The sequence below is a fragment of the Hyperoodon ampullatus genome (genome assembly GCF_949752795.1).
Source record: "Hyperoodon ampullatus genome assembly, chromosome: 3".
NCBI classification, from domain to species: Eukaryota; Metazoa; Chordata; class Mammalia; order Artiodactyla; family Ziphiidae; genus Hyperoodon; species Hyperoodon ampullatus.
Genome location: NC_136916.1, coordinates 156,904,282 through 156,921,618, shown reverse-complemented (window position 1 = coordinate 156,921,618; position 17,337 = coordinate 156,904,282). Strand labels below are relative to the sequence as shown.

Below are 17,337 nucleotides of genomic sequence, written 5' to 3'. Positions count from 1 at the left end.
CCTGGAGCTCATACCTCTTTACTGTTTATTTTTTGACAACAACTTTATTCTGGGAGCCCTAAGCTTACTATAAAAAGAAATGTCATGATGAAAGGGGAGAATAAATATGCTCTTGGCCTTGCATAGGCATTTGGAGTGGTTAACATAATAAGAATTTGCCTATGTAAGAGATCTCTAGGGCTAAAATTTAGTATGTTACACCTCAGTGCCAAGCTATCCCTTCCATTCACATAACTGTTGGCCAACCATAATATTAATGTTTATTCATCTCCTTTTTTATATATAGCCAAGCATTGATAATCAGTTAATGCTTATAACTGATTACAGGTAGAAAATTTTATATTTCTAATATTCACAACAGTACTTCACATCTGTAATGGTCCTTATCTTATTTTCCTATTGATGTTATTCTGCCCTTGCTTACAAATAAAAAGAAGATCAGAGAGAAGTGAAATGCAAAGTTGAATTACACTGGTTAGAAATGATGGATCTCACCAATCCCTCCCATCAGGAAATTTGCACAAGCCTCTTAGATAGCCTCATCCACCAGAGGGCAGACAGCAGAAGCAAGAAGAACTATAATCCTGCAGCCTGTGGAACAAAAAGCACATTTACAGAAAGATAGACAAGATGAAAAGGCGGAGGGCTATGTACCAGATGAAGTAACAAGATAAAACCCCAGAAAAACAACTAAATGAAGTGGAGATAGGCAACCTTCCAGAAAAAAATTCAGAATAATGATAGTGAAGATGATCCAAGACCTCGGAAAAAGAATGGAGGCAAAGATCGAGAAGATGATAGAAATGTTTAACAAAGACCTAGAAGAGTTAAAGAACAAACAAACAGAGATGAAAAACACAATAACTGTAATGAAAACTACACTAGAAGGAATCAATAGCAGAATAACTAAGGCAGAAGAACAGATAAGTGACCTGGAAGACAGAATAGTGGAATTCACTGCTGCAGAACATAATAAAGAAAAAAGAATGAAAAGAAATGAAGACAGCCTAAGAGACCTCTGGGATAACATTAAACACAACATTAAACACAACAACATTTGCATTATAGGGGTACCAGAAGGAGAAGAGAGAGAAAAAGGACCAGAGAAAATATTTGAAGAGATTATAGTCGAAAACTTCCCTAACATGGGAAAGGAAATAGCCACGCAAGTCAAGGAAGAGCAGAGAGTCCCATACAGGATAAACCCAAGGGGAAACATGCTGAGACACATAGTAATCAAATTGGTAAAAACTAAAGACAATGAAGAATTATTGAAAGCAGCAAGGGAAGAACGACAAATAACATACAAGGGAACTCCCATAAGGTGAACAGCTGATTTCTCAGCAGAAAATCTACAAGCCAGAACGGAGTGGCATGATATACTTAAAGTGATGAAAGGAAAGAAACTGCAACCAAGGTTACTCTACCCAGCAAGGATCTCATTCAGATTTGACCTCACTTACACCAATGAACTCATCATCCAAAATGAAAACAAATAAGGAAACAGAAGCTTTAAACGACACAATAGACTAGATAGATTTAATTGATATTTATAGGACATTCCATCCAAAAACAGCAGATTACACTTTATTCTCAGGTGTGCACAGAACATTCTCCAGGATACATCATATCGTGGGTCACAAATCAAGGCTCAGTAAATTTAAGAAAACAAATCATATCAAGCATCTTTTCTGACCACAATGCTATGAGATTAAAAATGAATTACAGGGAAAAAAACCCGTAAAAAACACAAACACAAGGAGGCTAAACAATACGTTACTAAATAACCAAGAGATCACTGAAGAAATCATGGAGGAAATAAAAAAATACCTAGAGACAAATGACAATGAAATCATGATGATCCAAAACCTATGGGATGCAGCAAAAGCAGTTCTAAGAGGGAAGTTTATAGCTATACAAGCCTACCTCAAGAAACAAAAAAAACTCAAATAAACAATCTAACCTTACACCTAAAGGAACTAGAGAAAGAAGAACAAACAAAACCCAAAGTTAGCAGAAGGAAAGAAATCATAAAGATCAGAGCAGAAATAAATGAAATAGAAACAAAGAAAACAATAGCAAAGATCAATAAAACTTAAAGCTGGTTCTTTGAGAAGATAAACAAAATTGATAAACCATTAGCCAGACTCATCAAGAAAGAGGGAGAGGACTCAAATCAATAAAATTAGAAATGAAAAAGAAGTTACAACAGACACCACAGAAATACAAAGCATCCTAAGAGATTACTACAAGCAACTCTATGCCAATAATATGGACAACCTGGAAGAAATGGACAAATTCTTAAAAAGCTATAACCTTCCAAGATGGAAACAGGATAGAAAATACGAACAGACCAATCACAAGTAATGAAATTGAAACTGTGATTAAAAATCTTCCAACAAAGAAAAGTCCAGGACCAGATGGCTTCACGGGAGAATTCTATCAAAAATTTAGAGAGGAGCTAATACCCATCCTTCTCAAACTCATCAAAAAAAATTGCAGAGGAAGGAACACTCCTAAACTCATTCTACGAGGCCACCATCACCCTGATAGCAAAACCAGACAAAGATACTACAAAAAAAGAAAATTACAGAACAATATCACAGATGAACATAGATGCAAAAATCCTCAACAAAATACTAAAAAACAGAATCCAACAACACATTAAGAGGATCATACACCATGATCAAGTGGGATTTATCCCAGGGATGTAAGGATTCTTCAATATATGCAAATTAATCAATGTGATACACCATATTAACAATTGAAGAATAAAAACCATATGATCATCTCAATAGATGCAGAAAAAGCTTCTGAGAAAATTCAACATCCAGTTGTGATAAAAACTCTCCAGAAAGTGGGCATAGAGGCAACCTACCTCAACATAATAAAGGCCATATATGATAAACCCACAGCAAACATCATTCTCAATGGTGAAAAGCTGAAAGCATTTCCTCTAAGATCAGAAACAAGACAAGAATGTCCACTCTCACCACTATTATTCAATGTAGGAAGTCCTAGCCACTGCAATCAGGGAAAAAAAAGAAATAAAAGGAATACAAATTGAAAAGAAGAAGTAAAACTGTCACTGTTTGCAGATGACATGATACTATACATACAGAATCCTAAATATGCCACCAGAAAACTACTAGAGCTAATCAATGAATTTGGTAAAGTTACAGGATACAAAATTAATGCAAAGAAATCTCTTGCATTCCTATACACTAATGATGAAAAATCTGAAAGAGGATATAAGGAAACACTCCCATTTACCATTGCAACAAAAAGAATAAAATACCTAGGAATAAATCTATCTAGGGAGACAAAAGACCTGTATGCAGAAAACTATAAGACACTGATGAATGAAATTAAAGATGATAACAACAGATGGAGAGACATACCATGTTCTTGGATTGGAAGAATCAATATTGTGACAATGACTATACTACCCAAAGCAATCTACAGATTCAATGCAATCCCTATCAAATTACCAGTGGCATTTTTCACAGAACTGGAACAAAAAATCTTAAAATTTCTATGGAGACACTTAAGACCCCAAATAGCCAAAGCAGTCTTGAGGGAAAAATACGGAGCTGGAGGAATCAGGCTCCCTGACTTCAGACTATACTATAAAGCTACAGTAATCAAGACAATATGGTACTGGCACAAAAACAGAAACATAGATCAATGGAACAGGATAGAAATCCCACAGATAAACCCACACACCTATGGTCAACTAATCTATGACAAAGGAGGCAAGGATATACAATGGAGAAAAGACAGTCTCTTCGATAAGTGGTCCTGGGAAAACTGGACAGCTACATGTAAAAGAATGAAATTAGAACACTCCCTAACACCATACAGAAAAATAAACTCAAAATGGATTAGAGACCTAAATGTAAGACCGGACACTATAAAACTCTTAGAGGAAAACATAGGAAGAACACTCCTTGACATAAATCATAGCACAATCTTTTTTGATCCACCTCCTAGAGTAATGGAAATAAAAACAAAAATAAACAAATGGGACCTAATGAAACTTAAAAGGTTTTGCACAGCAAAGGAAACCATAAACAAGACGAAAAGACAACCTTCAGAATGACAGAAAATATTTGCAAATGAATCAATGGACAAAGGATTAATCTCCAAAATATATAAACAGCTCATGCAGCTCAATATTAAAAAAAAACAGACAACCCAATCCAAAAATGGGCAGAAGACCTAAACAGACATTTCTCCAAAGAAGACATACAGGTGGCCAAGAAGCACATGAAAAGCTACTCAACACCACTAAATTAGAGAAATGCAAATCAAAACTACAATGAGGTATCACCTCACACCAGTTAGAATGGGCATCATCAGAAACTCTACAAACAACAAATGCTGGAGAGGGTGTCGAGAAAAGGGAACCCTCTTGCACTGTTGGTGGGAATGTAAATTGATACAGCCACTATAGAGAAGAGTATGGAGGTTCCTTAAAAAACTAAAAATAGAATTACCATATGATCCAGCAATCCCACTACTGGGCATATACCCAGAGAAAAGCGTAATTCAAAAAGTCACATGCACCCCAATGTTCATTGCTGCACTATTTACAATAGCCAGGTCATGGAAGCAACCTAAATGCCCATCGAAAGACGAATGGATAAAGAAGGTGTGGTACATATATACAATGGAATATTACTCAGCCATAAAAAGGAATGAAATTGGGTTATTTGTTGAGACGTGGATGGATCTAGAGACTGTCATACAGACTGAAGTAAGTCAGAAAGAGAAAAATATTGTATATCAACGCATATATGTGGAACCTAGAAAAATGGTACAGATGAACCAGTTTGCAGGGCAGAAATTGAGACACAGATGTAGAGAACAAACGTATGGACACCAAGAAGGGAAAGTGGCGGGGGTGGTGGTGGTGGTGGTGGTGGGATGAATTGGGAGATTGGGATTGACATGTATACACTGATGTGGATAAAATAGATAACTAATAAAAGAACGTGCTGTATAAAAAAAAGTAAGTAAAATAAAATTTAAAAATTAAAAAAAAAGGAGCAGCTGATTCGGGGGCTCTGGCTCACACAGGCCATGGCGGAGGGAGGGGTACGGAATGTGGGGAAGCCTGCGGCAGCAGATGCCAGGATAAAAAAAAAAAAAAAGATGTATCTCCTTTATTCCAGTTGCCATAGTTCACTCCAAAAATTGGTCTTTGCTTGTTCAAGACTGACCCAAGCATGGAGAAAGGCAAGACATGTTTCCTGGGCTATACGATTAAGCCACCATTCCACTTCTGGCTATTCCTTCTTTCAAGGAGAGATCTGACTAATCACTTCTTGAGAACAAGACACCAGTGGGGTGAAATAGGGAAGGAGGCTGCCTATGTTTCAGATTTCCATCATGCCCTAGGAAGTATTGGGACCTTTGTTTATTTGTCTGTTTCATGGTTTATTTCTGGCTAGGTCTGCTTTACTTATGTTTTAAAACCCTTTCCTAGCCTTCTGTACCTGAGATTAGGTGGTTAATAGTAAAGTTGGCAGGCACTAAAGGAATAGGGGGATATTCAAGTCTCCTGCCATCTCTTCCTCTGATCAAGTTATCTCTCTCAGGTAAGCAGGATTAGGTGAATAAGCGAGAAACAATCATCACTATCCTCTCCCTATGAAGGATATAAGGGACTGACCGGAGAAAGTTGTACCATCTGCCCAAGATTTCTCAAAAATCAATGCCAGATCTCCTTATTGTCCCTCATTATGATCAATCGTGTTTTTTATAAGGGGCGACCATTATTATATCTCTATTCCAGTCTGGTAATTGTTCTATAATCAATAATATGAAATCTGGTTATAACAACAGTACAGGGTTTGTAGCAGGTTACTTTGTGTTTTGCTTTGGGTGCCCATCCTCTTGAAAGTCATTAATTGTTACCTTATTTGGACAACAAGTTCACATACTGCTTAAATTAAATCTTTGCACGTCTCCAGTCAGTGTTGCACAAAGACTAATTAATTAAACCTCAGAACACCCTTGGGGAATAGGCAGTATTATTTCTCCTCTCCTCATATGGGAAATCTGAGATATAAAGAGGTTAAGTGGATTGTCTAAGGTTAGAAAGTCAGTCAATAGCAGACAGAGCCAGAAAACAGACTTGGGAATGCTGTGACCCAGATCTCTTCCCCAATGACAGAAATAACTCCAAAGAGGATTCCAGTTACTTCCTAGTACCTCTGCCTAATCATCTTTCTGAATTTACCCTGTTTTACTTATTGTCCTTACAAGGTTTTTTGGTATACATTTTCTATTTCTTTTGAAGGGAAAGTTACCTAGACAGAGGAAGAGGTAAAGCAACAGAACGAATAAATGTTACTTACCAAAATCAAACAAAAAAGTAATTTTGGTTAAAATAACATAGAAGAGAGAACTTCCCAGTTTGCAAATAATTCTTTTCAATATTATTAGCATATATAAACATATACATATTCAGTTAAGAAACTGGAATTCCTCCCTCCCTTCCACCCAAACCACCCCTATCCCTGTCCCACCAACTCAACTTTTATTGTGTGTTTGGAAGCATCCTTCTATATGAAAGCCAACTGATAACAATGCTATTGGAAGGAAAACTAAAAGCCTACCAGTAACTTTATAATGATTTATACAAATGAAAATGCCTGGCATGCTACTGAACTTAGACTTCAAAAGGCAATGGAGTAAAATAAAATATTATTAACATAAAATTGAAAGAAACAAAAAAATTCTCTCAGGCACATGAGACTCAGACATGCATCTAGTTGTCTTTTCCTTTTTAAGAAGTGAGGCAATCATCATCTTTAATGTTAAAGGGACTTTATGAGCTGGTGATTACTAAACAAAATTATTTGCTTTTTAGAGTTATTCTTAATTTATTTTTAATTAGACCACGTACGTTAAAAACAGGGCAAACAGTTAAGACTTGGTGAGGATTTTCCGTGTTTAAAGGTCTGAATGTTTTCACTCAACTTACAACTGTAGTAGTCCTTTATTTTTTAAGTTGCATATTAATATACCTCATTACTATTTATAAATAACTCAATCAAATCTCTACATATTTTAAAAAACTCACTTAATGTCTACTTAAAATAAAACTCACTTAAGCTACAAGAGTAGCTTATACTGGCTCAGGAAAGAACAGAGTAAATAGCTTCTTAAAGACAAAAATTTTTCTTCATTGAAAGACAATAGTTCACATCCTAATAAATAGGAGCCACACAGAAAATTCTAACATCAGGTATAACCGCTGCCCTCTTTTATTAACAAAGTGGTTGTTTTTTTCAGCAAATGAGAAACTGCTATTTTGCCTTCCATTAACCTTTCCTTTTTCAACCACGTACACTTTTGTTGCATAAATATCGAATACACAACCAAAGTGTAGAATAAGTTTGTTTATTTTTTTAGTTTCAGTCAGCAACTAGGACGCCATTAACTTTTTATGAAATATATTTGCCTCTGTAGGTTTAACTCTAAAGGCAAAATTCATCTTTCTCATTCTTTTCTTTGTTTAAAAACAGATGTTAAAAAAAAGTCACTCCCCTTATAACAGTTATTTAAGCAGTTTAAATTACAAGAGTCAATCTATGATTTTTTTGTTGTCATTAACCATGCTACAGATAGTAAAGCCAAAACAGCCTCAAGATGTAAGTTTAATAAGTTCTTTTGAAATTTCTTTAGAAAGCTCTGGTATAAGAGGTAATTTAAAACAAATTAACAAATAATATCATGCAGTGGTTAAATTGCCATAATACATTTCTTTTTTAGAGGTTCCTGGAATTTCTTGTTTGTGGTTGTCATGCTGATAGAAAGCTAGATGTTAGTCCCTTTAACTGTATTTTAATGGCAATGTATTATAGCATGATTTATCAACATATGGCAGGTGGAAGCTGACACAAATTATAATGAAAATTAAAACAGTCATTTATGCAGCAGGCGATTATCATTTAAGGAACATTTATTTGCAGGCTTTAAAAATGAGGGTTTAGAATCAAATGATTTTAAAATGAAAGTTTTAACGACAGTTACCTTTTTCCTGCAGCCACTCCTCTACGGGCCGGTTATATTTGAAGGGGATTTTCTGTTTTACCATTTGGAAGCGTTCATTATCAGTGTTGCCTTTAAAGTTTAAAAAACAGCTTAAAGAACAATCTGAAAAGTCAATAAGTCATTCAAAAACATCCTAGGTTTTTGGTGCATTTTATGAAGTTTTTAGAGATAGATATCCATTTATCTTTAGTGGAGGTGGAGTCGAAGTCACTCTGCCCTTGGTTGACAGGTGTGAGGTCAGGTTATTCTTAGCTATGCAGTACTCCGTATGTTTTGGAAACGTGACTTGGGATGGGCATCAGGAAGAGGTTTGGCTATTGACAGAAATGGGTTTACCTTCACTCTTCTCCATCTCACTCTAACCACACCTTAATTGGGTCAATGGAGGAACGATGATCCCCTTGACTTGTATCAGATCAGCTTCATAATGTGGTAGGGGACCCTCAGTGTCTTAGTCATGCATGTTCCACACTCACTCTACTGTATCTGATCAGAAGCATGGGGCCATGCACGTCCTTATTCTCCTCTCAAGTGTGTGCAACTGCTCTACTTCCTGGCAGAGGGAAGCCAAAGAAGACAATTTAAGCCTTGATGGCCAACGGAGACTTCCTATTCCATAAAGGGGGGCCTAGCATCCCATCACCTATGTAAAATAGGTAGAGTATTACAGATATCTCTTTTAATCTCTATCTCTTTGTCTAGATCTGATCCACATTTTAAAATCGAAGGAACCCCAAAGTAAATATCTGTAAATAAAAGCAGCTATACATATAGTGATATAGCATTTTCAGATTTTTGAGTACCTATATTTTATTAGTACTAACAGACACAGGTTTTATATGTCTACCTAGTCTCTCTCTCTTTCCTTCCTAGGAGAGGTCCTTCCTGAATACACATCCATTCATAAAGCCTGTTAGGGATACTTCCTCCAAGCATGAAATATCTAATTAGTTTCAAGGATCAAACATAATGCTTTTAACTGTTAGTATGCCTCTTTCTTCCTTTCATAAATGTTGTTACCACCCCTGGATGGTTTGTCTAATTAGGACAGACATGGAGAGTGGTGTTGTGAAGATATACCCCTAATGAATATGCCTCAAATCACAAAATAAAGAAGCCATGCTTTGGGAACTGCTCTGTCTTGTCAACCAACCTCACAGTGATCAAGCAGAAACTGGTGAATTCTAAATCACTTTTGACTCATAGCCTTACAGTAGTGGAACTTCAGGAAGCCCAATCCAAATCACCAACACTGAAGGTGAAATCAAATTCTCAGGACAGGTGTCTTGGAAACCATTTATAAAGAAATCTAAAAGCTAGAAAGATTATTAGGATTGAATATAGCATCAGGTGAATAGAAGCTTGCCCTGGCACTTCCATCTCAGGGTCATCTTCACAGAGGAGTTTTCACTGGCAGAGAAGATTCCACATGTGGCTAAACTAGTAACTGCCTTATGTGAGGAATGGGATGGGGAAGGGGTGGCAATATTGGGAGATATTGAAAAGGTTCCCCATGCATTTCTCCTTTGAACAAATTATTCTAAGGAGCTGACTCATTATTTTTACTATCCAGGAATAAAAACAAACAAAAAGCTCATGAAAGAGGCGACCATGGATCTGTTCCCAGCCTACATTATGGGACCTTATCTGCCTGGCATAAAGCCTAACATATTAACATATCAAAGGATAAAGTGCAATGAATGGAAAGAACAATTAGCAGTTTTGGATTGCAGTTTATAAATTAAAGTTTTCCTCAAAATGTTATTTCTCACAGAAGAAAAAAAGACAGGGTGTAAGCTAGGAGGAAAACCAGAAAGGTATCTTAACTTCTTGGTGTTTCAATAAGTCCATGGTGAAAAAAGTTAATTTTACCTGTTAACGTAAATACCACTTAGAGATCATTATAATGATCATCCTGATAGATCTGGGTACACAGAATTCTACTAATCCAAAATAAAGTTGGGTAAATTTTCACATGTCCTAATAGAAAAGGAACACGCAATTTTCTGAAAAGAACCTGTATCTCTATAACTCTTAATTCTACCCTACAGGAGACAGATATACAAGGGATGTCATCCATCTTCATAAGCTCTGACCTCTCTCAAGTTTTAGTCACAACATACTGAGAAATTGAGAAATGGCAAATGGATTATGCCAGGTTCACCTTGAATATGTTCTATTACTTTGGGTTTTCTGTAACTGTCATTGGCTACAATATTAAGTATAGTAATGACCTCTGTTCCACTCACTGTGGAATGGATTGGTGAAGTCAATAGCAAATATAAAGCTAACTATTCTTCACAACATGCAAGACAAAATCAACATTCCAAACCGACAGCTCTATGTGTACCAACTTAATTAAGAAGCTGCACTTACTTACTTCTTCCCCAAACATATGAGTCTTGGTCCTCGTAAGCACCCTCCCCCCCATCCACTCTCTGTCAAGCATAAAGCTCCATAGACAATCATATTAGGACATGGTACTGGCTAGAAAAACAAGAAACAATGTAGGAGAATCAATAAGTGATACGTTGGGAGGACAGCATAGCCACGATTCAACCTTCGACCCTTCAGAAAGTGAAAGACACAGAGTCATTCTTCTCCATCTCAGCTTAAAAGACATTTAGAAAAAAGTTTTAAGTTTTCCATGCCAGACATAGTATCTGGCACTAGGGCTAGTGATCTTGCATACTGTTAAAAGTTGTGAAAGATGGAAGGCCATTTGGAAAACCAAATTGGTTTAAATTGCCACATTAACATTGTTCTTAGTCTCTTTTCATGTTCTTGTTGGTTTTTATTTTAATTTATCTCAAACATTAGTGAGAAATGTTTTAGAAACATGTGCATGAGAATGAGTTCATTTGCCCCGAGCCCCATTCGCTATACTGACTGAAGAGCAAATAACCTTCTAAATATCAGAATTCATACACAGGGACTACTCTGAAAGCTTAGCAAACCTCATCAAATCCATATACATTCATATTAAATCCTTAATGACATTTAGTTGTACATTTCATATAGCAGCCAGTATGAACATTTAAACACAGACTAAAATCAATTCTTCAACAGAAAGTGATGCTGTCCTCAAGAAGGAACGGCCTTATGAATAGTAATGTCAGAATGTCACTAAAAAGAGGCATATGTATATTACTAATTATACCCCAAAAATGTAATGACTGCAGTTCTCAACCACACTGAGAAATCTATAAATTGCACAATGACATCTTCAAATAGACAGTTCTTAAATTACTTATGTGGATCTGACACTCACCTACTTGGAACTGAAGTTTAGAAAAAAAAAGTATTAGCCATATTTCATTCTATTATACTGAAAAAGTTTAGAGGTATGTGTGTGTGTGTGTGTGTGTGTGTATCTCTATCCATTTTTTATACAACTGACCTCTTATTGTCATTTGCTTTTGTACTATTGGTTCTGTTATCAAATATTTCAGCTCCTGGAGACACATACAACATGCACTGTTAAATTATAATATCGTGAAGAGCAGAATGCTCTGAGGTGAAATTACTGAGGCCCAACTGGTTCATACACACAACTGCAACCTTTATGCAAAAACAGCTCACATTGACTACATTTGGGTTAATCCATTTAGGATAAAAGGAAAAGAGACAGAGGAAGATAAGACAAAGAAAGCAAGTTGACCCTTGAATAGTTTCCTAGTACATTAATCCCTCTTTAAGGTCCCAAAGAAGTAATCTGGAAACTTGTTGATGGCCCCAAAGAAGTAAAAATTCTTTCAGCTGAGAAACTTAAAGATAGAGAGAACTCTTGTATTGCACAGAAGATAACTTTTACAACACCATTTTTACACTCTGTTGGTTCAAACATAGATCCTATTCATTAGAAGTTATACTAATTTTCTTAAAACCATAATCAGTACAGCATAGGAGCAATAACCATGGGCTTTGGAGACAAACCTGGCTTTGAGTTTTAACCTTAGTAGCTACTTGACCTTGTGCAAGTCACATAGCCTCAGTTTCCCCACTTCCGAATTCACCACAGGACTTGGTATAGGATATTAAGAGGTAGAGCATATACAGAACCTGGGATATGAAAAAACATCCACTTTATTTAAACTATTATTATTATTAATATGATTCAACTCTTTCCTAATAATCAAAAGGAAGCATGTTAATTCCATGGTGTGCTTCCACAGACTCAGAACTTTTCCAGGCCTCCATTCAAAAGGTGACCATATTACATTTGGTGCCACAAAAGTTACCATCCAAAGATGAACAGACCGTAGTTGGTTGTTGCTTTTTATATTTCTCTGTCTTCTAAAATATACTCAGCTAACCCCATTTCCAAAACAAAGTTGATTTCTAAAGCCACGGAAAGTAAAAGAGCAATTCAGGCATCGACAAATGTGATTTCTTGGTCCAGTTATAGGTAATGATGATATACTGCTGCTAAGTTGAGGAAGAGTGGCTTAAAGGTTCTGGCAATTTGCACTTGGCTGGCAGAAAATGCTTTCTTGCAGGTAGACCATTAATACCATCTGAAATGTTGTCAAGCATGTGGACATGCTAATAGGAATATCGTAGCAACATTCATCTGTGAAAAATTAATGCCAGAGGTATTTTTGCATTTTGTTTTGAGTCTGGAATAAAGGAAGGGAAAGTTTTCTTTATTGCTTTGTTGACACTAAAAAATGAGACCGTGGGTCTAATGAACAGTCAGAGAATGAATACTATGTATTAGAGCCAGAGCAAAACAAAATCAATGTGGGTAGACTCAAGTAGTACAGCATTTCAGAGGTTCTTAGACTGTCTCTCTCCCCAAAGAACACTTCGTGAGTTTCAAAGCAAACATCAGACACTAAGGACAAGGAACTGGGGGAAATTCTTTGAGCTCCGCACTGATCTTGTTCCTGGTGTTGACCCAGACAAATTCTCTTAGAGTCAGATGGGGGGGGGGTATTGTGCTACCCGAAGGTCATCTAGAATGTTCAGCCACTTGTAAGTGATGGATGGAACTCAACAAGAATTAATATCTTGTACTTATAAAGTGCCTTTTGACCAAGGAGCTCAAAATGCAATTATAAGCATCATCTCATTAATTCTCACAACACACCTTTGGGGCCGAAGAAAAAATAACTATTTGTATGTTCTGAGCCTCGATCCTTTAGTGTGCCAAGGCAAGGAAATTAATCTCTTGGAGTAGAAAACTGATCAGCTGGAGGAAGTAAATTAATAGACTCAGAGCACAAGGGCATTATTAAGTAAGGGAGCTTTTCCAGACTCACTTAAGTGGTTCGAGGAGCCAGGGAGAACCACCTTTCCAAAGTGATGAGATGTTTACTCCTAGAAAGCAGTGGGGGTCACCCAGGAATGCCCTGACTTGGCTGATGAAGCTCACTGCCTCATGTCTTCTGGGTATGTTTGTAAATGGAAAATATAAGTGGACAGACATATTATCAATTCCTTCCCATATTCAAGTCATAGTATTGATCCACCATCTCTAGGCTATAGGAGTTGAGCTATTTAAGCAAAGATGGCTCAATAGGATAGATGCAATCCTATCTCAGACATTTACCAGTTCTGTGAACTTGCATAATTTTCTTAATCTAGATGTCTATTTCTTCATCTGTTCCAAAAAATACATGAAGATGTTAATACCTATATTGTAAGATTTTATACAAATTAAATGTAATAATCCAGTCAAGGATGCTCATGGGGAGTTGGAAGAGGCTGGAAATGTGATTTATTTTCATTCTCAGGGGATGGGAGTAGGGATTGTGCTGGAGATGTAACCCTGGTGCTCCATGTCCACTTATCCAAGTGATCACGCCCCTATTCCTTGGCTTTGTCAAGTTTGTGTGCAAACATGTTAACATTGAACTTCTCCCAAATCAAAGTGCCATTTCTGTTGAAGTACTATTATATTAAAGACAATTTACCCTGATGCAATAATTGGACCATATATCACCAATCCCTATCCTTTCCCTGTATTTTGAAGCCATTCTCAACTCTCTTCCTGAAGCTCATTAATCCTGGACTTTTTATTTATCCTCATCCATTAAGGATACTTTAAATCCCAGAAAGATGAACAAAACAAGGCCCAGGTGACCAAAATATCTTTATTTGCTTTCATAGTTTAAGAAACTCTTTCCAAGTAATCTAATGGAAATTTCTTCATGATCATAGGTCTGTCTAGAACTTACTCTTTAAGATCCACTTTCAAAAATGACATGCTATAAATTAACAAAACAAAAACGACTATAAAATTTGCTTTCCTTCCTCAAGTGGTGTCACTTTTTGCCTTCTATAATTATTCCAAAATATGTCCTGAAGCTAGGCTAGTCAATTTCAACCTGGCTTTTGTCTAGTTCCTTCCTGGTAAACACATTAAGTATACCTATGTCTTGGTGTATCTTTAAGCTTTAGTTTCTTCATATATAAAATGAAAGTTATAATAATAACTACAACATAGGGCTGTTGTGAGAATTAACTGAGAACTAAGTGTCTGTAAAGTACTTAGCACAGTGTGTGGCACAAAATAATTGCTCATTATATGATTTGTTACTATTGCTGTTATTGTTATAACAGTACCTGATTCAGAAGGGTTAAGCTAAAAAGAAGGCAAACTTAACAAGATTTACTTCACCACACAACTTTTAGTGTCAAATCTTTTCAAATTTCCTTTTCAACCTAAAACCTTAATGTTCTGTCTTCAACCTTTTGACACATGATCCTTTCAAGATTCCCCTAGCTGTCCTTCTTCTTATCACTTAGTTCTTCCACTTTTGCAAAAGCCACGGTGTTATGTTAGGGCTCATTCTTCCCCATGATCCATTCTTTCCTGCATACCCACCCTCTGTGCAATCTCTCTGCTACTCTTTAATCTTGGTGATTCAATTCTCTCCAGGTGCCTTCCTTCCCACTCGCCCCCAGTTCCCATTTACTTTCATTCCTCTCATGCAGAGGACATCAAACTCAATGTTTTTAATGTCAGAATGCTAGAATATTTGGTTTAAAAAAATTCCAATCATTCAAACATTCATGTGTGGTGTCACTACACAGCTCTGAGGACAGGTAGGAGGTCTGGAAGGACAATTCCGATAAGCAACAAATAGGAACATTTTCATCCTTGTGAATAGGAAAGTCACACCAATATCAACATTGCTGATGCCATAATAAACTTATGCTACAGTATTATTTCTGCTTAGATCATATGGGGTCTCTGGTGTTTGTAAATTATAGGTCTTCTAGACCAACCTTGAACCTCCTGCCTACAAATGAATATATTATTTCCAAGGGATCTAAAAATAACAATCACTGTCCCATGCACCACCCACCTCTGACCTGGTGAATATGCTGGTTTACAACAGTTGTCTAAACAACACAACACAGCACAGTCACACAGTAGGCTTATTTCCAACTTAAGACCAAGACAGTTTCCAATTAAATTGCTTCCCAAAAAGTTTGCGCCATCTTGCTTTCACACAGTATACTTTATGAACTTCAAAGCAGGACTTTAATTACATTAAATTTATTCTTTTTTGCTTTATAACAGCATTCCAACCTGATAAGAAAATGTTCAACTCTAGGCCTTTTATTTCCTGTAGGAGATACCTTTCTTAGTTCTGTGCCATCTTGCAAGTGTGATAAGCATATCTTTTTTTACATTCATTCCAGACCCTGAAAATTTTACAGAATAGGAGGATTATGTGGTGACTTTAAAACATTTACAAATTCTTTAAAGCTCCCCTCTGTGAGAGGTAGAACTTGATTCTCCAACTGGGCTGGATTTAGTAACTCAATTCTAAAGAATAGGATATGGTGGAATTAACAATGTGCGACTCATTTTAGAGACTAGATCAGAAAAGGCACTGTGACTTCCTCCCACTCTTTCTCTCATGGCTCACTCTGGGGAAGCTACTATTGTATCATAAGGACACTTAAGCCACCCACCTGTCAAGGAACTGAGGCCACCAGATCCTTCAGACCTAGGTAAGCCTTGAGATGACTGTAGCCCTAGTCAATAGATGAGTAATGTTAACCCATCAGACACTTATACAGAACCACTCGACTAAGTTGCTACTAAATCCTGACCTTCAGAAACTGTGAGATAATAAATGTTAGCTGTTTGAAGCCACTAAATTTTGGGGTAATTTGTTATACAGCAATAGATACAGAATAACTAGAGAGCTTCATCTGAGCGTTTCAGTTCAACCAGAGGCAGATCTCCTTAAGAGGCTCTCATAGCTCGCCTTACATTATACTCTTTCGAGGAAATGAAGATATGCTATATCTATAACATATTCCTCATGTGCCAATTTGCTAATGCTCTCCAAAGGGAATTTAGACTATTTAGGTAAGACTTGTTTTGAAGAGCCCAGGCCATCACCAGATTCTTTGCTAAATATGGTTAAATGTATACCAACTTATCTGTCCAATAAAACACATGAGAATTTTTACATATTGGTTCCAATTTTGACACACATTGTTTTGGACAATGTAAAATTTAGAACACTTTTCCCAATCTAGTTTTCTATTCTGACTGACTCCCATCATTATTTCTGGGTAAACATGAACAAGGGCTTAGAGTTTAAATTTCTTCAGCATCTTGGAACATTACTCATCTAAGACCCAGAGTTTTGAGCTCCTTCGAGGAACTCTATTATCATTTCCCCACCTTTTAGGAGGACTGCATTTTCCTACTTGTTTGCACCAGGCTTTATGGTCTGAAGGAGATTCTTCTTGCTAGAGAACTTGTTGGGGATCTGTGGAGGTGGAGGGCTGAGGGGGAGGGAGAGTCCACATAACCACTGAGGTCCTTCTTAAGCAAATTTTTTTTTGTTTTCGGCTGTGGCGGGTCTTAGCTGCGGCATGTGGGATCTTCGTTGAGGCATGTGGGTTCTTTCGTTGCGGTGCTCGGCCTTCTCTCTAGTTGTGGCATGGGGATTTTCTCTTCTCTAGTTGTGGCACGTGGGCTCCAGGGCACGTGGGCTCTGTAGTTTGTGGTAGGTGGGACCTCTCATTGAGGCGCGCAAGCTCAGTAGTTATGGCGCACGAGCTTAGTTGCCCCGCGGCATGTGGGATCTTAGTTTCCTGACGACCAGGGATCGAACCGGCGTCCCTTGCATGGGAAGGAGGATTCTTTACCACTGGACCACCAGGGAAGTCCCGCAAATTTTTTTTGTGTTTCATAATTATAAAGAAGTTTCTAGGAGTAGAGGTCATTGGACCTTACAGTTTACATTTTGAGAGGAATCTACACTTTTAAGGTCGAGGGGACCTCAAAGATCA

The 17,337-nt window shown here is 37.0% G+C and overlaps 1 protein-coding gene across 19 annotated transcripts in view; it reads right to left on the bottom strand.

Annotated features, from left to right (window-relative positions):
* NRXN3 (neurexin 3) overlaps nucleotides 1–17,337 on the bottom strand; it is a gene marked incomplete at both ends in the record, with an annotated part of 1,631,502 nt that overhangs the window by 154,823 nt on the left and 1,459,342 nt on the right. For 7 of the 19 annotated variants that reach the window (XM_079699579.1, XM_079699590.1, XM_079699595.1 and 4 more), the window contains one exon: nucleotides 8,047–8,136. The exons of the other annotated variants lie outside the window; for them this stretch is intronic. In XM_079699579.1, the coding sequence (XP_079555705.1) occupies nucleotides 8,047–8,136 (90 nt within the window). The remainder of the gene's footprint in view (nucleotides 1–8,046; nucleotides 8,137–17,337) is intronic. 19 annotated transcript variants of the gene reach the window in all.